Below are 26,723 nucleotides of genomic sequence, written 5' to 3' on the forward strand. Positions count from 1 at the left end.
TAGATGAAAGAACACAGATTTATCAAAATTAAATGGCGTGTCCAAGACCACACAACTTAAGAAAGAGTCAATACTGCCATTCAGTTCTGTCTTCTCACACAGTCTTTGCTGTTTCCTTGACTTAGAATATTTTGATTTAATTCAACAAGAATAAATTGAGCACTGAATATGCTGGATTTCCTAATAAACAGTGAGGAGTAGCATGGTTTTGTGAGCAAAGCTCAGAATGTCTAGGAGAGGAACAAGAAAAATGTTATGAGAACAAGAAACATGATATGAGAAGCAGAGTGAATTGCAACAAAACAAAACACTAAAGTGAATTGCAACAAAACAAAACACTAAAACCAATACTATGAGAAGTTAAATGAGGAAAAGTTCACAATTACCTATAATGGCTGAGAGGAGCATTTGTCATGTCCTCTTGGATAGAAAATTAGAATAGCCTAAGCAAAGTAGAGTTTGGTGTTGGGAAGTGTGGGCATGTCAAAGAACTTGTAGGTGATAAACACATTATTGGCAGTGATAGTCAACCATGGAAAAAATGTAACATTTTAACCATTAAATACTCTAAATGTCTCCTTATTCCTCATGGTATTTCTGTTTATAGGAGAAAGCCTGGAGGTGGGAAGGGCCAAGGCTAAAATAGTTACAGGCGGCTGGGGAGGAAGGGTCTCATTCTGGATAATGGCAGACACAAGACTGGAGGGGAGAAACCAGAACCTGTGCAGGACATCAATGTAGAGAGAAGAGTAAGGAAGAAACTGCATAGTGGAGAGAGATCAAAGTAGAATATGGAACTGTGAGGTTGGGGATCAGAGGGAGGAACCATACAGAGAGTAGATAAGAATCAGAGGAAATGGAGTGAGACTGGAAGGAATCCTGAGTGGTTGCCCTGGGCTTAAGAGATATTCCAATTTTCCTTGTCATCTGGATGGAAATGGGTGGGTGTTGTTATCTTCCTAGGACAAGGCAGCTTGAGAAGGTATTTGGAACATGAAAAAGAACTGGTCACATAATGACTTGTACAATGCTAGACCAAAAAAAAGTGTTGTTTTTCATTAAAAATGCTGCTAAGGAAGTGAGTTCTCAAAAGTAATTTCGGAACCCTATGAGAGATCTTGTTCATATTTCACTGAAATTCAGGTCAACTCAAGCTGCATAAACTTAACATTTGGAAAGATTTATTTTTAACTTTTTTTTTTTTAAGATTTGGAAAGTTTCTGGAGTAATAAGTGTGAAGAGTAAGCAGCATTTTACAAACCTACGTACATGATGTGTATGTGCAGATGTTTGTTTCATCAACAAATATTTCTACAAGTGTTGCTCTGTACCTACAATGAACTGATTGCTTGGCGTAATATAAATACAATTCGTAAGATGCAATATGGCTACTGGTTAGTCTTTCAAAAATAGGAAAAAAGCCTCCTGATTCCACTTATTATTTACTCTTAAGCTTTCATTATATGCACTGGATTTAGGTAGTCTCAGATTTTATCACCTTTGGCTCCAAGCCTGCTTGTCTCCATTACACACTGGATTTATTGTCATTCCGAACACAACTTTTTTTTTAACCTCAGATCCTTTTCTGAATATATGTGATTGTCCAGATGTTTGCCGAAAGCTTTAATATTTTTTTTTAAGTATGTGTGTCTGTGTAATTTATTTTAGCTATAGTGGGAACAATCTATGTAGGATAAAACTTATAGCATAGGGTTCTGCATGCTGGAACAGATAGAAACTTCTATAACAAAAACACAGATTTAATTTCTAGTTACATGATTGATTGCATTTTTCTTGCTATAAGTGAAAATTTAAGAAGAATAATGAGTTGGAGTTTTGTAAATTCTGAAAGTTTACAGCATGCTTCCATGTTCTTCATTTTACTTTCCTTAAAATAACTCAATTTATAGTTGCGAATGTGAAATTCAAAGTTTAATCACTCACTTAAGGTCCCATGGCTAGTAGGTATGGATCCAGAAGCAAAACTGATTTTTTTATTCTAAGTCTAGGACATTTCATTTCTCATTACACAAAAAGAGAGGAATAGCAACTATATTGTAAATTCTTTGATATCCACCTTCATATTATATCGAAACTATGTACGTAGTGTAAACGTTCCACTTAGAATGATTATCCAGGTTTACTCAATGATCATAAGCTTTTCTCACCATTTCTAGAAGGTTGTCTGTGCACTTAGCTTCTGACATTTTTTCCACTTGAAATGTTTTGCCCTGCCCAAGTGTTAGTTGACTCATTTCTGAATTCTGATTCTGCATAACCCCTTTGGAATGATGTTAAATGGGATACTTCTCTTGACTTTTCATTTCCGATTAGGACCTGGGTGCTCTGTCTGAGGTCCACCTTGCCAGCTCAGAAGTTCGAGACCCAATCCCTGCCTAATGCTATTCCTGGCTCATGTCCCTGCCTTATATCCTGCATTTTTGCTGTTTCAAGAGCAGACTTGAAACAATTGTGAAACTTGTTCATTATTATCAAAACAAAAATGCATTATTACCAAAACAGAAATAACACTTTTGTTTAGTAAATAATGAACTCAAGGTTTCTTGAGTTCATTATTTACTAAACAAAAGTGTTATTTTTCTTATATATAGAAGACAGTGTAGTAATTATCTTTAGTGGATATGGGTTTTATGACGGCTCGTCTCAGACTGGCAGCTTGGCATGAAAGGCAGGCTTGCTTATGCAGTAGAAATCAGTGTGCCATTGCAATAAGTATTGAACCAGCAGCCAGGAGCTCATGGTCTAGCCAAATGCCTGGATCTCCCTGTAACTTCCTGTGACTCTCAGAGCAGTTATGTCAGTATCATGGGCTTTAATTACTTTGTTTTTGTTTGGTTTCAGAGAGAGAGAACGAGAGAGGGTGTAGGCATGCACATGCATGTGGAGGGACTAGATGGAGAGAGAGACTCTTAGGCAGGCTCCGAGCTGGAGCTGGATGTGGGGCTCCGTCTCACCACCCGAGATCATCACCTGAGCCCAAATCAAGAGTCTAGCACTTTAGGGACTGAGCCCCCGCCCAGGAGCTGTCTTCAGTTACTCTGTTAAATAAAATCACCAAATTGAGCCATCACTAAGCAGATTTGAATCTATCTCTAAGTTTTCATGTCTGTGAAGTATACTTCTAAATAAATAAGTTGTGTCAATATATCATGAGATCTGTACACAATTCCGTGTCCCATATATTTCTTTTCTTATGTTTCATTTATTCATGGAATTTTCAAGAGTCCCTTAGTATCTAGGGCTGACTAGTACTAAGCTAGACCTAGAAACAAAAGCTGTGAAATTATTTTGATTAGTCTGTTTTTAATATATATATACATATATATTTACTAGTACATTATATATATATATATATATATATATTATGTACTAGTAAATAAATTGTAAAAAAATATATATATAGCTAGTAAAATCTATAGTAAATTTTAGCATTTTCTGTCTTTTAACCCAGTCCTGGAAGAAAACCAGAGCTTCAAGTTATCTTATAAATTGAATTGAATCACTTTGTTTCCTCTACATGGCAATGATTAAACTTTGTCCTAAAAGTTATAAAAAATTATAAAAGTGGGTTAAAACCGTTCTCTCTTTTGTATCTTCTCTTCTTCTGCAGGATGTTTTCACTCCAGAATGCAAATTCAAGGAATCTGTATTTGAAAACAGATGGGTGGCTCAGTGGGTTAAAGCCTCTGCGTTTGGCTCAGGTCATGATCCCAGGGTCCTGGGATCAAGCCCCGCATCAAGCAGGGAGCCTGCTTCCTCCTCTCTGCCTACCTCTCTGCCTACTTGTGATCTCTGTCTGTTAAATAATTTAAAAAAAAAATCAAGGGAGTTTCTTAAGCAGTGTCTTTTTATCGCTGACGGCCTTCACCAACATCCATCGATGCACCACTGTAGCTGTCTGCTAATGAATCCAGGGGACTAGGCTGTATCGCCTAGCAGGACATGTTTTAACCCAGTGTTAGTCCGGCATATTCAGTAACTGAACTGCAGGTGTAACTGCGTTAAACCACTGGACCCTTAACACTGTAAGGGTTACAAGGGAGAGATTTTTCAAGTACATGGCAAAGACAGCAGTGACGATTGTGAATGTGTTTCTCTTATAGGATTCTTATTTACATATAGTTGAAGAAGATGCTATCACATTTTTCTTCTGCCTATCTTAGAAGGGAAGGAATTTCTTCATTATGTGAAATATATTTTGTCCATTTGACATGTTAGGATTTGATTTCATTGTATTGATTATAAAATCTCATTGTAAGTCACTAAACAAGACTTAGGCAGAAAAGGTGATCTTGAGAGGCAGTGATTGTGAAGCATGAAATGTGAGCTCTGGCATTGATGCAGCAGTGTGTGTGTGTGTGTGTGTGTGTGTGTGTGTAACTTTGAATTTATCAGATAACCATTTAGTTGTCTTACTTATCCAATGGTGAGATGGAAGAAATGAAGTTTCCTTCTGGAATTAAAACTCTTATTCTATGTTTTACTGAAGATCACACAATGTAGTAGTAATATTTTTTCTACAGTTATCCCTCGGTATGTTGCCTGAATTTTGATTATCAAGTTTAAAAAATGTTACAAAGAGATTAAATAAAAAGTTACTGAGATTAAGCAAAAGGGTAATACACCTGTGATTTTATGGAACAAATTTTGACTGCATAATAGATTTGTGTGGATATAAGGCAGTCCCTTCAGAAACATCTGTGAGCCTGTGTGCAGTTGTATTTGATTTTGGTTCCCAGGGATACATTGTACATGGTAAGGGCCTTTAAAATGTGCAGTAGTCAATCTCTTTAAATTTACAAAATATTTTACTGGGACCAAACCTGGGCACAGCCTTGAATGATGTTAGTCCAATGAGTGATTCGAGCCTGTAGCTGTGTTCTGTGAAGTAAAGGTTGTTTAGAAGGGAAATCTTGCTTCTTGATTTTGTATGATGCATCTTTGTAACTGAGTGCCACTAGAAATTACGTGCAATTGCCTTTGCTTTGTTCTTAATACAGGACCAATATTTCAAGTTCATTGCATTTAAAAATTTGCAAGTTCACTTTTAAAACCGTTCTCTCTTTTGTATCTTCTTTTCTTCTGCAGGATGTTTTCACTCCAGAATGCAAATTCAAGGAATCTGTATTTGAAAACTACTATGTGATTTATTCTTCCACACTGTACCGTCAGCAAGAATCAGGCCGAGCATGGTTTCTGGGACTCAATAAAGAAGGTCAAATTATGAAGGGAAACAGAGTGAAGAAAACCAAACCCTCATCACATTTTGTACCAAAACCTATTGAAGGTATGAAATGAACTTCTTTTCTTTTTAGATCCTGATTTCTGTATGTTGATGCAGTTTTGCTCCTTTTCCCTTGCTCAGTGGAGTTTACTTAGAATGCAGCAGATCAAAACAAAGTTTCAGAAAACACAGTAGTACCTCTTCCTTAAAAAAAGAAAAAAAAATTCTATTATATATACTTGGCACTTATTAAAACAGTGCTTGAAATAGAAGCTAGAAAATTCCTGAAAGTAGAAAAATAGTGCTAGTTGCCTTTAGGAATGTGATTTCCTTTTCTGTTGAATGCAATAATTTAATTCCTCAAGCTACACTCTTGAAAAGCCAATCATGTTATTATAGTGCTTTACAGTTTACAAAAAGCCTTTAGAGATATGCTTATACATCTTTGTGAAGAAGTCTAACAATATAGGGTATTTTTTCTTTGTATTTTCTAAGGAAAGAAAATAGTATACTATTTACTCCGATCAGTAAATATTTACAGTATTCAATTTTATTGTTCTCAATCCAGCCTATAACCTCCCCTCTCATAATCATGTAATACACTGTCCACTTATTTCAAATTGATCAGTGAAATAAATAATTTTATGCTAAGGAAACCCAGTTTGAGCGACTTGTTCCTTATGGACGATGAGAATATACCATGGGGGTAACCACTCTTGCTGTATTCAGTCAACTTTTTAACACCAGCTAAGAAAATAGCAATAACCTAGACATTTACTGATAACCTTCTTTTCTGAAAGTCACATTATAATCACTTAAAACATTAGTTCAGCCTCCTTGTCTGTGGAAATAAGGAGATCGAGGCAGCATATTACAGTTCTGTAACATAGCTAGGCTTTCTGTCCCCTAAATATCTATAAGGCGCGGTCAGGTCAACCAGTATAGCATCATAGCACCTGCTGGACCATACCTATGGCTGTAATAGGGAACAAACGTTTATTCAGTCAACACTGTGGTAGAAGCAGTGGAAGGATATGGGACATTTGAAGCTCCTTCTCAAAACTCCCTCTCAAACTCCCCTTAGACCCTGTGCTTTCAACCACACAAAGCAGAACTGTGCTGCTTGTAATCTATTTTCACAATCTGGGGGGACATGTAATTCTTTGGCCCTCCTCTCCCCACAATGTCCATCCACTCACATGCCTGAAGATGCCTGTGAGTCTTCGTAAAGAATGAATCCAAGAGTCACTCCTTCTGTGGGGGCCTGATTCTCTTCAAGTAGAATTAAATCTTCTGTCACTTTATCATTGTATACAATCCTCTCTCCTAGAACTGATCACATTGTATTAAATTTACCTACTTGCCACACTGTCTTCTCTTATCCATAGTTTGATCATTTTTTGAATGTGCAGAACAAGTTTTATTTTTTTCCCTCATATATCCTTGTTGCTTATATAATATCTTATGTATCATATAGAAACATTTAATAATCTGTTGTCAGTTGAGTGAACACATGAATGAACAAATGAGTAGGTAAGTATGAAGACAAAGAAGAATTATATATGCTCCGGATAACCTCATAATATTCTTGAAGATACGAGATATGTGTATTAGTGGCAACAGTAAAATGTAAAAAGTGATGTATTACATGTTGCCAGAAATGATATTGGGATTTAGGGAAAGAGCAATCACCTCCCCCGCCCAAAATGATATTGAAAAGCTGATTATTTAAATGTAATTTCAATACTAGGCCAAGTTCAGACCACTAGAGGTGAGAGGTAGAGATCAAGCAGCCAAAAACACTCCAGGTTCAGTGTGAATAAACTATTAAAACTTTTGCATCATTTTTTAATTGGTACACAATTAATGTATTTGTTATACATGTATGTAACATACATGTTATATTCATTTTGGCTGTACAATATAATAATTCAGCAATTCTAAACATTTCTCAGTCTCATCAGGATAAATGCACTCTTAATACCCTTTATCTGTTGGGGCGCCTGAGTGGCTCAGTGGGTTAAAGCCTCTGCTTTCGGCTCAGGTCATGATCCTAGGGTCCTGGGATCAAGCCCTGCATCGGGCTCTCTATTCAGCAGAGAGCCTGCTTCCTCCTCTCTCTCTTCCTGCCTCTCTGCCTACTTGTGATCTCTGTCTATCAAATAAATAAATAAAATCTTAAGAAAAAATACCCTTTATCTATTTCAACCATTCCACTACCCACACCCCCTCTTGCATTATTTTTATTTGTGCATTTAAATAGATTTTTGTTGTTGTTGAAACAAAAGTATTACATGCTCATTAACAATTTTTGGAAAACCCAGGAAAGTGTAAAGGAAAGGAAAAATCCACGTGCGTTACTTGCTTTTTTTATGGAAATGCTTTTCAGACTGACACCCCTCCCCTACCAAAAAAAGAAAAAACACACCTATAACTTACCCTCCTAATCATGACTGCTGTCTCCACCTTGGCTAGTCAAGCTTCTTGAGACTGTGTGACCATGTACCCATTTCCAAGGGTAATGGATTCAATGACTACATTCCTAGTCCCAGAGCTGCCAAAATTCTATATCTATTGCTGTATTTCAGTACAAATATAGGAAGAGACCACTAGACATTCCTAATTGCTTACTTTAGAATTAGATTTGGCTATGTACAATGCAAAACCCATGTTAAGAGCAGCTTAGTCACCAACCAGATCAAGAAACCTGCCATTCACATCCTCATGCCAGCCAGAGAGAAGAAGGGATGAGAAAGGCAGAGGCAAAACCCCGTGCCAGTGTTCTCTTCAAGAAGGTCCCCATTAGCTGCCATATGATGCTTAAATCTCACTGACTGCAACCCAGTTAGATGGTCTCACTTAGGTGCAGGGAAGCCTAAGCATGTATTATGTCTTCTGGATGGCTACATGCCAAATAAATGTTCAGTTATTCTGATAGAATAGCAGAATGGGACTGGCAGAGTAAGAGCCTCTGCTTCAATGTGCCATCATCTTAACTTTAGAATAGCCCTGATTTCCTAATTTTCTGATTGATAGTTTTTGGTTCATTATTTTGTTTTCATTTTTCTTATTTACTGATGTTTTTGGATGATTTTCCTTTTGTTTTAAGTGGGGAAAAGAGTCCATTCTAAATCAGATTCACGAATACTTGGATCTGTATCCAAGACCCTTTGTCTCTTTAGATCGTTGGAATGAAAGCTTAGGTGTTGGAGTATATGGAATATGATAAGAATCACTTCCAAAAATAAAAACAAGATTGCAGTTGTTTCAGAACAAAACCCTTTTAATTCCCTAGAAATGTCTTTGCCTTTTGTCTTAGAGAGCAAGGTTCATTTTTTTTTTTAACAAATTAGCTAACCGTTCTATAAATGCTTACTCTGTGCAGGTATTGTGCTAAACATGTCTCAGTTATCCCCTTTTATTTTTCATTCCATTTCTATGAAGTGGATTCTAATATTATCCCCATTTGACAAACGTGGAAAATGAAGCTCAGAGACATTGAGTAATTTGTACCATATCAAGCAGCTTGTAAGTGGCAGAGGCAGAATCCAAGCCAAGGCATTCTGACTCAAGCAAGCACGTGCTTAATCTCTGTGAAGACAAGTGAAATTGCTTACAGTCTGAAGTCTGAAATGTAACCTCAACATAGCATAATAGACCCTAGCGAATACGTTTGAATAAATGTCTCCTATGTGCTTCTCTTCTTTTTAAATCTACAGTATACTTCCTTGCTCCTTAGAAATAAAAGCCTTTGCAGACACAGGGAGACCTTCATGTTCTTATGTTGTAACAGACCCATGAAATCCCGCAGTCCTCCCACATCTTTGTACTTTGATATCATTATTATAATGAAAAATATGAACAAATTCCCAGTGATTCTCCATGCAGCTATGCTTTATGTTATCAAAGGATGTAATTTTATAATTACCATTAGTATCAAAGATATGTAAACTTGAGGTTTTGTTAGGCATTATTCTACTATGCAGTGAGGATTTCTCTCTCCTCACTGGGACCCCCAAACTATTTGTGCTACCACTTCTATCACTACTATTACTAACCTTACTGCATTTATATGCAGTTCACCATTTACTAGGCAGAGTACATATGTTACCTTCATTAAAGTTCACAACAGCCTTATGTTATTACCCTTCATCGTGTAGATGAAGAGACCAATGTTTAAAGTAATTAAGTATAAGTAAGTATGCCCTGGCCAATCACAGGGCTAGATAAATACAGAACTGAGATGGCAGTCTAGGAAGCCTACTGCTGGAGCCTATACACCTACCCCCTACACTATATTGCCCTTTAATCTGCAATAAGCCTGTGGATATGCTAATAATTAGAAATATAAGTGAAGCAGAAGTGCTTCACTTACAGCAGAAGTGTTACATCGTGAAACAACTTGAATAGTTAGATAGCTCTAAACCGTTCAAAATGGAGATAGGTATATGTGATATGACAAGATAAACTCATAGTGGTAGATAATCAGATAAGATACTTATGGGAATGCCATGTTAAAACTAGGGGACAGAGGGTTAAGAATACATCGCTTCTTTTTTGATGAATGTTAAAGGCTTCATTTCCTACTCTGCAAAAGAAAAAATTGGAGAAGATGATTCCTAAAGTTCTTTGACAATGACATTCTATGTATTCTTTATAAGCACTTTATTGTAAAACCATGTTTCTTCATGGAGCCTAGCTTTATAAATAAAATGTTTCCAAACACATTTCCTTTATTAAATTATTGAGTGAATAAAGTACAGTTTTATGAGCTAGTCCCATAATGGGTGATTTGTAACTTTTTTTTTTTTTTTTTTTTTTTTTTAGAAGGAGTAGGGTGAAAGACATTCTAGCCATAATTCATTGTAAAGAAAGTTTTTGGAAATATTTTTTTTTCCATAGGACAATTAAAGCACATAATTAGAAGACACTTTCAGAAAAGAAAGAAAATGACAGCTTTATAAGAGGATGGCCATATTGCTGGTTAACTGGAAAAGCTGTCAGTTATCTTTAGTTTTTATTTACTTTAAAAGTTTTTTTAAAGATTTTATTTATTTATTGACAGAGAGAGCAATAGCAAGAGAGGGAACACAAGGAGGGGAATGGGGGAGAGAGAAGCAGACTTCCTGCCGAATAGAGAGCCCCCAATTTGGGGCTTAATACCAGGACCCTGGGGTCATGACCTGAGTCCTAGGCAGATGCTTAATGGCTGAGCCACCCAGGCACTCCAGTTATCTTTAGTTTTTAAAGAAATTTTCATAAACCTTTAAACCCATCACTGTACAGTTACCAACAGAGTCCAGTACTGACTGTGGACTGTAAATGTCCCCCTCCTTGGGAAAGGAAATAGACCTCTTACAGAGAAAAAGCCAGAGAAGGTTTGTTTTATTTTCCAGATAGCTCTGACTTTTCCCCAATCCTGATGATTATATCATTTTGAATGTCAGGATTCCCCAAATTAAAGTCTCCCAGGATCTTTAAGTCCTGCACTGATTATATGATAATAATTATCTACCAGCCCCTTTCCCATCACGGTCTCAATTTCCATTCTGGCTTTGGAACACAGGTGGTGATAATGAAGGGTTGCAAGGACATCTCTTCAGACAGATGGATGGACTTGATATTTAAACCCATTACTATGTGCACTTGCATGTCAACCTTTACTTACATGGGTCCCCTCCCCTGGAATTTAAGACAACAGCACAGGCTTCATGATTCCCAGTTTTGCCCTTTCAGAGCATTGTTCACACCACAGATAAGTAACTCCCCCAGATTTAAATTGTCTTGGTGGTAACCTCCCCTTTTAGCTTTAGATACAGCAGCCAAATAGTCTTTAACAAAGAACAAGATACAGTCTCCTCCTTTTCTCCTCCCTCCTCCAAGAAGCTCATTACTCAGTTCCTGCAGGTGGTTGGGTCTTCAGAATCTTGTTCCTTCCTCCTGAAAAGAATATGTGCACTTTCCAAAGAGTTAAGCTTCAAGAACTTAATCCTGGAGGGAGAAATATGTTTCTATAGTGAAATTAGTAAATATCAATTGAGAGTCATTGTTACAGAAATATTAAACTCTAAATAAAGGGACATTTGCTATTTCCATTAATATATTTTCCAGCTGGGAGACAAGACACACACACACACACATACACACGGAGGTATAGATTATCCATTTTTCCTGCTGTAACTGTTGACTTAAGCTAATAGAATCTGATTTAAGTGCCAGCAGTATAACGTAGAGCAGTGTTTCCCAAACATCAGTATCCCAACCATCTGGAGCTACAAATTCTCAGATCTCCAGAGTGGTCTGGTTCTATTGTCCAAGTGATTATGATGGCAACCAGGATCAAGACTTAGTGTTCTAAACTGAATTTGGTGATTGTAGTCTCATTTTGATCAAGTCTGGCCATAGACAATTGTTTAAACTTATTCAGATTATTGTGATCAATATATTGGACTAAGCCTAATCTAACATTGGTAAATTGTCACTCTGATACCGTGGAATTGCGTATATTAAACATGTTACATTTTGCCATTTCCTACTGCTATTAAGATGGCTGTATTCTAGTGCTGAGTTTAATTATTATATGGAGTAAGTTAGAGCTAACACCAATTATTGCATTAAATTGACATTGAGAAGAAGTAACCTAATACAATTAATCAAGGGTAAAAAGGGTAAACAAATGTCTAGTTCTTTGGATAAACATTTTGCCAGTGATTTGCTAAGTAATTTTGAGAAAATAATTAACCTTCTTCAACTTCAGTAATCTCTGAAGATGAAGTTGATTATAAATGCCATCTGTTTCATAGGAATAATATGAAGATAAGACATTGTAAGGAAGCTGGATATCCCAAATCTGTCAGATCAATCCATAGTGCATTTTTCATTTTCCCTTGGAAACTGGGCATTGTGTTATTGGGTTATGTACTGGAGAAATGCTGTGAGGTGTGGTGTTCACTAAGGAATTAGAGACAATAAAAATCGAAATTTGAAGGGAAAATAATCTCTTAAAAACTATACAATGAGATATCAAAGAACTGAACAAATCAGTACTCCTAATGGTTTAGAGCTCTAATTGGGAGGATACTAATGGCAAGTTGATTTTGATATTTTGATATTTTATTTCAATTGACTAGAAAGAAAACTTGTTTCCTAGAACCCAACCAAACTAAAAGGCAAAACAGAGCAACAAAATACCTACCACCAATGCCCCTGATTGTTTTTATTATAGAAAACAGCTGCAATTCTCTCTCTCTCTCTCTCTCTCTCTCTTTCCCCATCTTTTGAGTTTTGGATCTCTGCCAGCCTGTGACACCTTTTCCTCCCAAACCAGTGCAATTCATTCAAAGCAGCATTTTCCTGGCTTCGAATTTAGTCTTTAATAAAGCCCTCTTACTCCTCCCTGCCACATTCTTCTTCCATATCTCTCTCTCTCCTGCACACAAATATTGCTTCTGATCTCCTTCTAAATGAAGATATAGATCTCTGTGTTCACAGTGTCTCTTAACTCTTTATAATAAATATTTACAGCATACCGGGTGCATTCCTTTGGCAATACATTGCTTTTGAACCAGCACTTAAAATTCTTCTGCACTTCCAAAGGGATTGTATGTGACATTAATTAAGGAGTGAAATTGCTTCATGTTAATTGCTCACACCCTTCCATGATCTGCGATTAAGACAATTAAATATATTTAATGGTACATTAACTAACAGAGCAATCTAACCTTTCCACCTTTTAGAAATTACAGAGAGCCAAGGAAAATTCAATTAAATTGGTAGTAATAAAAAGATTAGTCATATTTCATTCTTCTTTGATGGGAGCTGATGTAGGATGGGGATTCTTTATAGAGTGCCATATGAACTTTTTCAGAAACTGGAGTTCCATTGCCTCCATCTGGAAAACAAAATTTGTCAGCAACCACTGCAGTTGCCCTCCACACAGGTTTCCATGTCCCTTACAGAGAAAAAATGACAAAGATTTACACCTAGTTCTCCCCATAATTATAAGAACATAAATGATTTGCAGGAATCTGACAGTAATAGAAGTAATGATTTGTAGCAACAGTATTGCTTTATATGTCATTTGTGTGGCTTGTTGCTATTGTTAATGTACTTCCCTTGCCAGAGTATCATTTGATAGTTACTAACACTTTGGGGATATGCAGTTTAAGATTATTATCCCAATTTTAAGCATGAGGAAACTGAGTTTAAGAGAGGTTGAATAACTCACCCAGGTCCATATAGTAAGAAAGAGGTAAAAGTATGACCAGAACTGTTATCTCTATCAAAGACTGCCAGGGGATCCAATAAGCCACTGGAGGATTGACCATTGGGTCTGGAACATACAGGCAATAGTGACTTGACAAGAGGGATCTCAGTGGTGTAGCAGGGAATAAGGCTAATTGGAGTAGGTTCAAGTTATTACAGGAGGTAAAATAAAAAAGAAGAAAGTAATGTGAAATCACATTTTTGAGTAGTTCTATTATGAAAGAGGAGTAGAGAAATGGGAAGTTAGCTGGAGAGAAGCATGGTAGTTACATAGTGGAATTTGTTTGCTTCTTTGTTTAAAGCTATTACAACATATTTATAGACTGATGGGAACAACTGGGGAGAAGTAAAATTTGGCATTGCAGGAGAGCTGGTCACTGAATAACACTGACCAAAGGGGGTGAGATCATGCATGGAAGTGGCAAGTGGAGGGCAAGATTGGGGCAGGCATGTGAAGAGTTCAAGCCCCAGAACATTTGTGAGCAGTTGTAGGCAGGTGGGTTATTTTCGCGGTGGAGATATGAAAACTTGCTCCTCCACTGCTCTTTTCTAAGTAAAATATGAAGCAAGGTGGTTTACTGATTAAAAAAGGAAAGAGAACAAAGAAAGAAAAGAAAGGAGGAAAACAGGAAGGAGAGGGGAGAGGGTGGAGAGAAAGATAAGACAAAACAAGAGGACAGGCCTATAACCCGAGTCTGAGGAGGTTTTGAGGAGGAAGAGAAGGTCCTCTTCCACTTAGGAAGAATGGGAGAGGGAATTGGCAAGAGAAGTGTAGGAGGGTTCCAAGAAGTGCTGAGGACCCCATGAGGTATGGGATCAAGATTTCGACTTGAGACCAGTCAACAAAGTTTTATGTTGTTTCTTTGTTTTTCCAGACGCATTAAATTATTTGACTGTAAGCTTAGAGCAGGAACCCTGGAGCTAATCACACATGAATTTTAATGTTGACTGTGCCCTGCAGTGCCCTGCATTACTTCTGACAAACTACCCTTTTTGTTCTTCAGTTTCCTTAGTTGCAAAAAGGACCAATAAAACTATCTATCTTTTGGATCATTAAAATAACCATAGTGTATCTAAAGTACAGGTATATAGTAAGTGCTCAATGAATATTAGCTGTGATTATGAGGACACTGACTACTTAGGAGGTGAGTACCCACTGGATGGTACCTGCACCTGGTTTATTACAGTTGTCTGACTTATAAATAATAATGCATTTTGAGATTTCACTTTTTGAACTGGGGGGTGCCTGGGTGGCTCAGTGGGTTAAGCCTCTGCCTTCAGCCCAGGTCATGATCCCAGGGTCCTGGAATCGAGTCCCACATTGGGCTCTCTGCTCAGCAGGGAGCATGCTTCCTCCTCTCTCTCTGTCTGACTCTCTGCCTACTTCTGCCTACTTGTGATCTCTATCCATCAAATAAATAAATAAATAAATCTTAAAAAAAAAAAAGTTGAACTGGGGATTTCTTGCTAGGTCTCAAAGTAAAACACAATGTTGGCTATGCTATTGGAAACTTTCATGTGTCCTTGTGTCTGCACATGAGGAAGAATATTCTTTCATCAAATCTCTCTACCTCATTTTTACTCTGAAAGCTGCATGTAATCCTGTTCTAATGTACAATGGATCAAGAAAAGTCAAAACATGAATAAAAGGAAACATCCAGAAGAAGAAGAGAAGGGGATAGGGTGGTGAGAAGGGGAAGAAGAGAAATAAATTGAAACAAATGTCAAAATACAGGGAAAATAGTAAACTGCTTTGAAGAAAGAGTACTAAAGAACCAAACAGAAATGCTTCCCTTTTCAGAACATTGTTTTCTTTTACCACTTACCCAAAACCATTATGATACCACACATGTTAGAGGAATAATGATATTTATCTCAAAAACATCCTGTAGGATTAAAAAAAGAGCAAGTTTGGTTTTTTTTTCATGCTTTAAAGCGCAAAGAAGACAAGGAATGTGATCAAGAACCACCCAGAAGTGTCAGATGAAAGAGTAACAATGTTGCTAATCAGGCATTATATCACCAGGACACTGAACATTCTTGATACTTAGATACTGAAAGTTTGTTGGGAAAATAGTGTAAAGTGAAATCAGAAAGAAACACAATGGGAAATCAGTTCCATGCCAAGTGGTAGCCAATAAATCATGTCCACTGAAAATGAAATCTAAATCACAAGAGTAGTTCCCAGGGTCTCACATGAGAAATGTGATTGTCTTATCACATGAGATATACATGAGATTGTAACATTACAAGTTGCCTAAATCAGAAAACTTGTTTCCAGTTGTTAAATGGGCAGTGGCACTGATTCGGAATTGCTGAGAAAGGTGATTGGGGAGCTGGGAGAACAAGAAATACGGGAAGTAAGATTTTTTGTTGTTTGTTTGACTTTATTGCCAGTCTGGAAACTGCTCTCCATCAAAAGAACTAGAATATCAAACTGCTGTCATAGCTGAAATGGGCCAAATGCATAATAAGAGGACACAGGAAGAAGATATTCAAGAACAAAGAGGGGTTTTGTGGTTTTTTTTTTTTTAATGTAGAGCCTTCTAGAGAAAAATAAATCTATTCCTAATAAAATAATAGTTTATTGTAATAGAAAGTGGTGGAAAATCTCCCCCACCTTAAAAATCATTGTACTTTGAAATAATGCAAATTAAGAGATCAGAGGTCATTGCAGTTATTAATAAGGACCTGATTAGCAGAAGGAGAAAACCGTAATCTTGCATAATACAGGGCTGATTGGAGAAGCACGATTTGGGAGCTGTAGAATTTATATAATTGTTTGGTGTTCAGAACCTACGCAGTCTCCTAGACATGCTTTTTAAAGGTTTCCCACAGTTGCTTATATGATTGGAAATTAATACCAAAACTCCAAAGTCTAGTACTAGTACCTGTATAAAATTGTGATTAATTTTTACTGTAAAATATATGCATTGCTAATATAAGGGATTAGTAATTCTTGATTTATCATTTGTTGTTTGTTTAGTCTTCTACAGTGCTACATTAAGCTCCCCACAAAACGAAAGGATAACTCTTCCCAACATGTTAGTTAGCTTGACCAAGTGAACCCCACTTTTCAGTTGTAGTCAACATTATTGTACTTGGAATATATCAGATATTATGTATATTAGATAAGCAGCAGATCTCACACATAATGGTGCCTCAGCTAGGTCTGTGTCTAAGAAATTACAGTTGTGTTTGCAAGCTATCAGAACTCATGAAAGTTTCAGATGCTGCCAACCATTTGTTATAGGATCTATGCAGTAAGATTCAGTTTGACTGATTCTTCCTGACTAATCTGACTGGCTGTATTCATGTCATGCAAACATAGTTAGACATTTTTCTAGATAACGAGATTGAATAAATAGATTTTCCCTATACATTTATGTACTTGGTGGGCATATTTTTTAACTCTTCATTCTTTATCAAATTGAGGCTGATAGACATCAGGATCATGGTTTAAAACTTCCAGCTTGGAACTCAGGGTCTGACATTAGTTAGCCCTGCCAGGCTTATTCCTCCCTACTTCTCTATTTTACCCCATTCTTCAACCAGTTCCTGTTTTTCTTATATAACATGCATTTCATTTCTTCACTCTTTCGGTAGTCTATCCATCCCTCTAAATCCTCTGCCTCCTTCAAGGCTAAAGCAGTATCAAAGAGCTATTGTTCTGTACTCATTTCCATTCACCTCTCTACTCTGGCTCTGAACACCCTGTGATTGTGGGCATGTCTGTGTTCTCCTTCTTAGCCTTGAGCTCCGTGAGGGCAGGAGTCAAGTGGTCCTCTCTCTCAGTTGCTATGAAATCTAGCAGAGTGCCTGGCACAAGTTAAATGTGCACCTGTTTATAGACTCAATGACCAAATCAATGCTTGTACCAATTCAGCTTTGGATAAGTTTGCAAAAGAGTAATTGAAATTGGAGGGGAGAAAAGAACAGGGAAAGTCCATTTTAGGATGAAAGTGATACAACATTGGTTAAGCCAAGTCAAAAGGGCCAATAAATATTTCGTGAACTGGTTCCATCCTACTAAAGGCATCCAAGATGCTCTTCATCTCCCTTGTCTACCTATGAGCGTCAGGACCCCTTGGGTTGGAAGATTTTCTCCACTGTGCTCCTCTCATTCAGTTATTTATAGTTTAGCTCCGGTCAGGACATTTCTCTTCCAGACAACAACAAACTCTTCTAAGGCGCAACTGTCTAGTAGAAATATCATATGAGGTACATATGTAATTTAAAGTATTCTGGTATTCACATTTAAAAAATAAAAATGAAAACATGTGACATAAGTTTAATAATCTACTCAGCCCACAATATCCAAAATATTATCTATTTAATTGTAACCAGTTAATACATTACTAGTGAGATATTTGTTCTTTTTGTGTGGTCTTTAAATTTAGTGTTCTGTACTTAACAGCACATCTGAAATAGGACTAAGCACATTTTATTTATTTTTTTATTTTTTAAAGATTTTATTTATTTATCAGAGAGAGAGAGGGAGAGAGCGAGCACAGGCAGACAGAATGGCAGGCAGAGGCAGAGGGAGAATCAGGCTTCCTGCTGAGCAAGGAGTCCCAAGTGGGACTTGATCCCAGGACGCTGGGATCATGACCTGAGCCGAAGGCAGCTGCTTAAACAACTGAGCCACCCAGGCATCCCAGGACTAAGCACATTTTAAATGCTCTATGTGATCACAAAGGCAAAATGGGGATTGTATTGGACAGTGCATTCCTAGGCTATTCTCATCAAATTTTCCTATCCTTGTACCAACTTTCTATGCCCTCAGTTATATCTTGGTTCTCTCCATCTTACTTTAGTACTAAGACTAATTTTTGACTATTAGGGAATTGTTGGCTCTTCCCATCCAAATAAGACATTTCAGGCTTTAAGAATCATTTCTTTGTTTATAGCTTACACTCGGTATTTGTGTGTGTGTGTGATTTTTTTTTTAAAGTGTCATTATTAATAATGCTGTGTTAAAGACACACAACATGAAGTTTAACATCTTAACCATAGTAAGTATGCATTTCAGTGGCATTAAGTACATTCACATTGTAACTTGCACACACAGTAATACTCTCCCTTCCCCAGCCCTGAGCAACCACTGTTCCCCTTTCTGTGTCTATGAATTTGACTACTTTAGGTATCCTGCATAAATGGAGTCATAAAATATTTGATTTTTCTGTCTAGCTTATTTCACTAAACCAAATATCTTCAAAGCATATCCATACTTGTGTCATTCATTTATTCGTGTTTATTTATTATTTATTTATTTATTTTATTGTGTTTATTTATTTATTTATTTATTTACTTAGAGTGCACACATGAGCTGGTGGGGGAAAGAGGGAGCAGGGAGAGAGAATCTGAAGCAGACTCTTAGCTCTCAGTTGGGAGCCCAATTTGGGTGTTGATCCCAAGACCCTGAGATTGTGACCTGAGCTGAAATCAAGAATCAGATGCTTAACCAACTGAGCCACCCAGGCACCGTATATACACACATAATTTGCTAGCAGTTTGTAGTCAGGCCTGGGGATGTATTGGTTTTCACAGCTGACTAGGTGTCAGAGTAGGAAAAACTGTTTTGTGGTATCACGTGAATAGTTTCCTAATAGAATCACTTAATTACTTCTGAGTTCCCTTGTGCACTTACCAGTTGTAAATAAATAGCTATATTTTATACATGTAAATGTATGGTTTAATTTTGGAGATTTTTGACACTTTGCCCATAATAGAAATATAGGGAAGAGACATTAGACTTGAGAAATTTCAAGAATTCCTTACGATCGTCCATAAGCATCTTCTGTCCTTCGTAAAAGAAAGCAGAAACTTAAATTATCTCCTGGCATCATCTGAAAACTACAGCATCAATCCTTTCTGAATTCATTTCCTCTCTAAAGTTTTGCTATTGAGACCAAAGGTCTTCTAGGATATTGGAGGGGCCCTTTAGTGCAATAACTGAAATACCTTAACATCTCATTTAAAACATACATGTAAAAAATGAAATAAAATAAAAATAAATAAATATGTGTAATAATTGTGGACAATATACTTGGCAAACTTAGTTTGTATGTATATTTTGCACCACTCAAAGAGGGGTTCCATCTGCCAGCATCAGCATCACCTGGGAGCTTTTTAAAAATGTAGACTCTCAGCTCCACAAAAACCTTCCACATCAGAATCTGCATTTTAACAATATCTTGAATGATTCTAAAGCACTAACATTTAAAAAGCTCAACCACTGAGATGTTGGTGGGGGGAATCTCTTCATCACTAAACTAGTCTAAAGAGAATACTTCTTGTATCTTAATTTTCTTAAGCTAGTTTTGAATTTAGAATACCTTTAACCAAAAACAAACAAACAAACAAAAAACCAGAAAAACAAAACAAAACAAAAAGAACTTATCACTTTGTTCTTTGCAATCTGTTATTCAAGATTCTCATGAAGTGATCGCCTCCTTCATTTTCTTAAACATCTTTGGATGCTTACTATATGCCAGGCATTTAATCTTCATAAAAATTCATTTTTTTAGCTATGAGAGTGTGCCCAAGTTAACAGTTAGTGTGTGGCTGAGAGGATGTCGACCCAGGTAGTGTGGCTCCCAGGCTGGTGCTCTTCGCCACCACATGACATCTCTTTGGTCATAGGCATGTTCAGGTCTCCTGCACCAGGACAAAGCCCAAGTGCGGAAGTTGTTTGATGAGAAGTAGCAGATTACTATAGCTGCAGTGATAGTTCCATAGATGGAGGTACTTAACTATTTTTTTTTTCCCAAGTCAAGGATACAAATAATTCCTGATTAAGTGAAATATTTCAGATATTTTTACACATTTGTTTATTTTACAGCAATATAAGGAATGAAGATCTTCTCTTTTAAGAGTAACTATGAGTTGAAACATACTAATCTAGCAATAGCCATGAAAATTCAAAGATGGAAAAAAAAAAAAAAGAAAATTCAAAGATGACTGAGCTTTATAGCCAGGCAAAACAATAGAGGAGAAAGGAACAGTTGTATATAGATGTGAACTAAAATCAACATAGTTGCATATTCAAGCCTGGAACAGTCAGGAAAACTGCATTTTGTTTGTTTGTTTTCTTCTGTCCTCCCTTCTATTATCATTTCCTGTGTCAGGTGCCCTGAAAATTGGTGGTAAATATTTCAGTTTGATATAACAGTGTCATATTCCATGTAGTAAAGATTAGGAGCATGTCAATAAGAATTTTTTTTTTTCTGTGCAAGCTAGATTGCAGGCCCAAAACTGAAAGAGGTATCTATTTCTATCCTTTTAATGTTATACTCACAATGTCTCCTCTAACTCTAGATGAAAATCCTGTTATATAGGTTAGCAGACAGGTAAGACTCAAGCCTTATCTGTAAGAGAACAGAAACCACTTTATGTCCACATTTCCGAAAGACTTAAAAGGCTATGACTGATAGAACTGAAAGAGGACCATTTTAATCCACGAAATACGTTATCAAGTTAAAACTCATTTTTACACTGGGGAGAGGAGCTAGTGATGGGAATGAAGGATATTGTAAAATCAAATTTGAGATGTTTATTGAAGCTAAATTGATGTCCAGAATTATAATAAGTAATTGATGTTATTTTTCTTTTCAGTGTGTATGTACAGAGAGCCATCACTTCATGAAATTGGAGAAAAACAAGGGCGTTCAAGGAAAAGTTCTGGAACACCGACCATGAATGGAGGCAAAGTCGTGAATCAAGATTCAACATAGCTGAGAACTCTTCCCTTCGTCCCTCTCTCATCCCTTCCCTTTCTCCCCCCTACTTTTCCCATTTCCTTCCAATAAATCCACCCAAGGAGAGGAAAATATAATGGCAACCCAGGACCTAGTGACTAAGATTCTGCACTCAAAAATCTTCCTTTGTGTAGGACAAAGAAATTGAACCAAAGCTTGCTTGTTGCAATGTGGTAGAAAATGCACATGCACAAATATTAGCACACATAAAATCAAGAGAAAAAAATAAATCAAGACACCACAACATTGTGCTGTTATTAATAGAAGGCTAATTATAATGAAAACATAACTATAATAAATTTGAAATAAAGTTATTATCTTAAAGACAAGGGTTTTGGAGAATTGAACTTACAAATCAATGTAATACCCTGAATAACTTAAACTTTGGATAATGCTGTGATGTGTGCTTCCTGTCGAATTTGAATTTTCTTTGGGCATCTGGAATTGACACATAATTACATTCTGTTTCCAGGATTTTTTTTTTTTACCATGGTATTAAACATGTACAAATTATAGATTCTTCTAATTCCCATATGGTTGGTATAAGCCAGAAATCATTTAAAAGTTTAAAGTTTTATTTTTGAATTTATTACTTATAATTATTTTATGCAAAAGATAGACTTCTGTTGAATTTAATAGTATTAACTGATTTTATTCCTTTATAAAAAGTTTCAGATTCACCTAGGAGATTATCATATTTTTATCAAAATAATTAATCCAGGATCTCATTTTTTTAGTTATTTAGAAAAAAAATGTATTCTAAGGCTGAGGTTACTTTTGAGAATTCTGTGTCATTGCCATGCTTGGGCAGGGATGAATAAGTTATATGCACTTATCATTTGGTCTGATTTTTCACATTGTGCACAGCTTGGAGAGTATTGGTGCATGTCTAGCTGTGGTAAAGAGTTTTGTACCATCTCTTGCAGCAGGAAAGAAAGAAAAGGGGTTTCACACAAGGAAATAAATCCTAGGATATTGGTCAAAGCAAATTGTTTTTGCCTTTGTACCAACAGAATTTTGTGTATGTAGCACTTTCCAAACTTCACCAAGAAATTGGGAGGCATGAATGTGAAATTTCTAATTTACTATCTCATGAAGCCAGTGGCTTGCTTGTTACTACATATCCTTGTTAATAAGTCTAGTTGACAGTAACTGTCTCCTAGAACACAGAAGGGAAGTTGATACATTGAATTTTCAAGGGGCATAGAGAAAGGATATAGAATTAACAGCTATGGTTCCAACACATAGGGTTGTGTGAGCTTAAAATAGTTAAAACAAAAACAAAAACAAAAACAAAAACCTCAGCATAAGGACTGGGCAAATGCATAGTTAGGAATACTAAAGTATTAGGAAAGCATTAGGGAAGAAATGAATGTAATACAATTGTCTTGGGGGGAAAAATAGATCTACTTAGTCCTACAAATCAGGAATGGTATAGAGACATCCAAATTAAAACAGAATGTTAAAAAAATGTATGCAGAATTATGGATATTATCAATGAGAAGACTTAGCATGTTACTTCTCCTATAGCTCTACTGTCCAGCATGTATTGTTCCAAATATGACTCCCTAAAATATATACACTTTGCAGAAGCTCTAGGCCTTCACTTAAATGACCTTGCCATTGGTTGCTGTATTCTTTCAAAGTCAATGTAGTTACCCTCACTCTACACAATCATTATTCTTTAATAGTGGTTTGTGTCCTTCACCAAGTATTCTATTTATGTTATCAGGAGGTTAGCAGAAAATGAAATGGAGGGATTTGCCTTATTGTTTGTAAAGAATACAAGTTAGGCATCTAGACAAGTATTTTGAACACACATTTGCAAAAGATACTTGTTTAACCAAAATATTTTGAAAGCATTACATTAAAAGGGAAAGAAAAAAAAAAAGGAATATTGCTCTTCTAGGAAAAGAATACCCTTGTAAAAAAAAAAAATTACAAATCTGGTTGTATTTCTTCTTGTCACTCTTAATTCAACTTGATTTTGAATACACCTGTCACTTCTAGGAACAAACCAATCCCAAGCACAATGCCTTGTTTTCTTTGAAAAAATAAAAAGAAAGAGGCTCCTACAAAATGGGTCACGGGCTCATTTAGCATGAAATGACAAGATCTTATGGTGATACACACACCCCACAAACTCATCGGTAATATAATTGACTGTTTCACAAAGTGTTATTAATTACACTAATGATTTCATGATAATATATTTAATCCAGTTAAATATTATGAAAGATGTGATAGAGATATAAACTCCCAACACCATTTCCCCCTCAGTTATCAATGGCTGTCCATCATTTATCACTGAGACTCATATTTGACTTTTTCCTGATAGAAATTAAGAAACAGAAGTCTCACCACCCAATTTCTATATATTTTTTTCATATCATTTAAGCAAATGTTGACCACAGTAAAATGTTTAGAAATTAGCTTTGCCTTATTTACAATTAATTTTGAAGTATAAATTGGAAACCTCCATATATATATATATATATATATTAACCTGACAAAAACTGTAGTTTAGAGCATAGGGTGAACATTCCCTTAACTACTGCTTACTTTTTAAGCACATAAAACCTTTAATAGAGAAAGTCAGTATTCACTGTTTAGGTTTTCAAACAGTTACCAAATATAAACATAAAGTTATCCTATTTCCTCCAAAAACATGAGACAGTTAGTTTGTTTTTCAGGTTTCAAGTTTCTTCCAAGAGAAAGAATTCTTTACTTTGATTTTCGTCATTCTAATTTCTGGGTCTCAATTCATCCATCTCTTATGTTCCCATAAATAAAATAAGCTCTTCTTTTAATGCATTGGGATATTCTCAGGAAAAATACAACTTTTAGTAAAGCTTTGTTATTGACTATGTACGTATAAGATGTGTTTATTCTAAGAGTCCTTATTGTAACGTGTTTCAAAATCAATGGGCTTAAGAATGAAAACAAAACTTTTGAGAATCTCCAAGTAGTTTTCTGGTCAATACACTTCACTTGATTTTTAAGCTAGAAGTTTGAGGTACAGAAACAAAATGGTGCTGAAGTTCCATTTGCTAATTTAGAGCCTTTTGTGCTTCAGGAAACTGGAGGACAGCCAGCCAACCTGTTCTTGATCACAGTAATGGTTTGGGTTTCGAATTTTACACATGAATTTCATAGCACATTTTTAGCCGCTATGGATTGGCGCAATAAAAAGACATCAATTTGATGTAAATTGTGATGCTTTATGGGCCTCATTTTAATACAAATAACTTTTTAGAAGGATTCTTCAATTTAGGAAAATGACACTGCTCTAGATAGGTATTGTATCTATGGGTGGTGGTCCTGTGGTGCCACCAGCAAGAGATGAGAGCATTAAGGGGAAATTGAAGGATGAAGATGGCTTATTGTGTATTACAAAGGTTGAAGGTCTTAACAGGAGACCACTGATTTCTTGGTGAAGAAGCATGACTGCATCAATAGTAATATTTTTAAACACAGACTCAGAAATAGCAAATCTACTATTCTACCCTCATGGCTTAGTCTACAAGGCCTTGCTCTGAGAAGGTTTTTCCATGATGTTACTTAATTTCGTCTGCACAAGGTGAGACACACTCAGACATCAAAATTCCCTACTCATTTTAATAGCATAAAAGGCTGAGATTATTTCTCTGTCATAAAATTGTAAATAGCATTTTTTAAATCAGAATCACATTTAAAACAGTGGATTGTTCTACAAATATATATGTGTATATATACATATGCTCTGAACTAAGGATATATAGAGTTTTTATTTGACTTGTGTTCTTTAGTCATAGCTAATCAAAAAATAAAGAGATTTGAATGCAAAACTTTATATACAAATGTATATTTCTAATGGTAGTATAAATTGCCACTTTATAATAAAAAAAGGAACTGGTGGAAATAATCAAAGCACATGCTCCTTCAGAACTTCAGTGATTCTGAATTCCCTTTTTAATGTAGAAGTGAGTTTTTCTTTTCTTTTTTTTTAAGTTATCTTAAAAAGCTATACTTCCTGAATTGATTCTATGAAAAATCATCTCAGTTTGAAAAGTTATGATTGAGGGCAGGAAAAAGATGCTAAATGCAGATCTTTATTTTCAGGATTTTTCCTTGGAGCCCAAGTTAAAAATTCAATTATTTTAAATCTAAATTACATGAAAATTACTAATGTTCAGAGATGATATATTAGGTTTGATAACAGAAGCAAAAATCTATCTATCAGTACAATAGCTTTAAAATAGTGTCATCATAAACATTGCATCATTAGATGTTTTATTAGTTGGAAAGAATGAGTTGATGTTTCTTTGTCTTTGCTCCAAGCACAACCTGAAGACACTGGCATTCATTTTACTTAAAGCTGTTCAAAAGTTCAAAATATACTCCCATGAATAGAATTGGTATTAGCTCCATTACAAGGTTAAATGTTACGATTTTAAAAAAGATTATTGACACTGAAATGTTTAATAAACATGTTGTATGAGAAACTGAACAAATGTTTCATTTTTACGTTGAAGCACAGACTATTCAAATCATTATTTTTCGAGATCAGATTTGTAAAATGTTTATACATCACAGTCTTCCTGAAGTAACAAGCAATTAAATTCTTGAGATGCTCATGCATGTAGACAAAATACTTGCACTTTTTTTTTGTTTTGTTTTTGTTTTTTAAGCATTAAAATTCTCTGGGAAGTCTCTCTCCTTTTTTAAAAAAATGTGTTTATCCTATAATGTGTCAGTGAAAAAGTGCTGTGTCTTATGAAAGGAGATCAAAATTAGATTCACAGAAGGTGAATAAGTCAGAATTTTTATTGAACATCATAGCCAAAAGTAAAAATTACTTGCTAAAAAAAAAATAAAAAATACTTGCTAAATGTGAATCACCTAGTGGTCAACCTAACGTCTTACTTGTTGAGGATTAAGAACTAGGTGCATTCACTTCTTCAGTGATTCATAAAGTACTAATTAGAGATGTGGTTGAGTTTAAGGTTTGTAAACTAAATTTTAGGATCAAAAAAAAAAATTTAAGAAAGGAAGGCACATAAATAAATAATGTAATACCAGAAGGTAAATGTTACAATAAGCTTTTCCATACAACCTACAATGCAACAATGAAGCTTACAGGGAAGACAGGGATTGAAAAGAGAGTAGATATTTACGGTGAAATAAAAGAGAGATGAAAAACAGCCCCTTAAGCAGAGTAAATAGTTTGAAGACAAGTTATGGAGACATGAAGATCACACCTTCCTTGGGAAATACTTATGAATGAAACAAGGAAAGGGTGTTCAGCTGAGGTGATGGGGGGCGGGGAGAGAACTGAGTTGATATCAATGAAAATGAAAAGTCAAAGTTTTGTCAATGCGATATTTGTTTGAGACTCTATATTTGTTAGGATGCTTCTGGGTGCTCAGAACAGAATCCCCAAACCAAAGTGGCACTTCTCCAGATTCACACAT

At 35.8% G+C, this 26,723-nt stretch overlaps 1 protein-coding gene across 5 annotated transcripts in view; it reads left to right on the forward strand.

Annotated features, from left to right (window-relative positions):
* Window positions 1-25,964, forward strand: part of FGF12 (fibroblast growth factor 12) — a 559,676-nt gene extending 533,712 nt beyond the window's left edge. For 4 of the 5 annotated variants that reach the window (XM_032337796.1, XM_032337786.1, XM_032337812.1 and 1 more), the window contains 2 exons: window positions 5,110-5,308; window positions 21,128-25,964. In XM_032337796.1, coding sequence (XP_032193687.1) covers window positions 5,110-5,308; window positions 21,128-21,246 — 318 coding nt within the window. In that variant the 3' untranslated portion in view covers window positions 21,247-25,964. The remainder of the gene's footprint in view (window positions 1-5,109; window positions 5,309-21,127) is intronic. The other variant, XM_032337776.1, reaches the window with a different exon arrangement.
* Window positions 25,965-26,723: the final 759 nt, after the last annotated feature.

The sequence above is a fragment of the Mustela erminea genome, chromosome 1 (assembly GCF_009829155.1).
Source record: "Mustela erminea isolate mMusErm1 chromosome 1, mMusErm1.Pri, whole genome shotgun sequence".
NCBI lineage: Eukaryota > Metazoa > Chordata > Mammalia > Carnivora > Mustelidae > Mustela > Mustela erminea.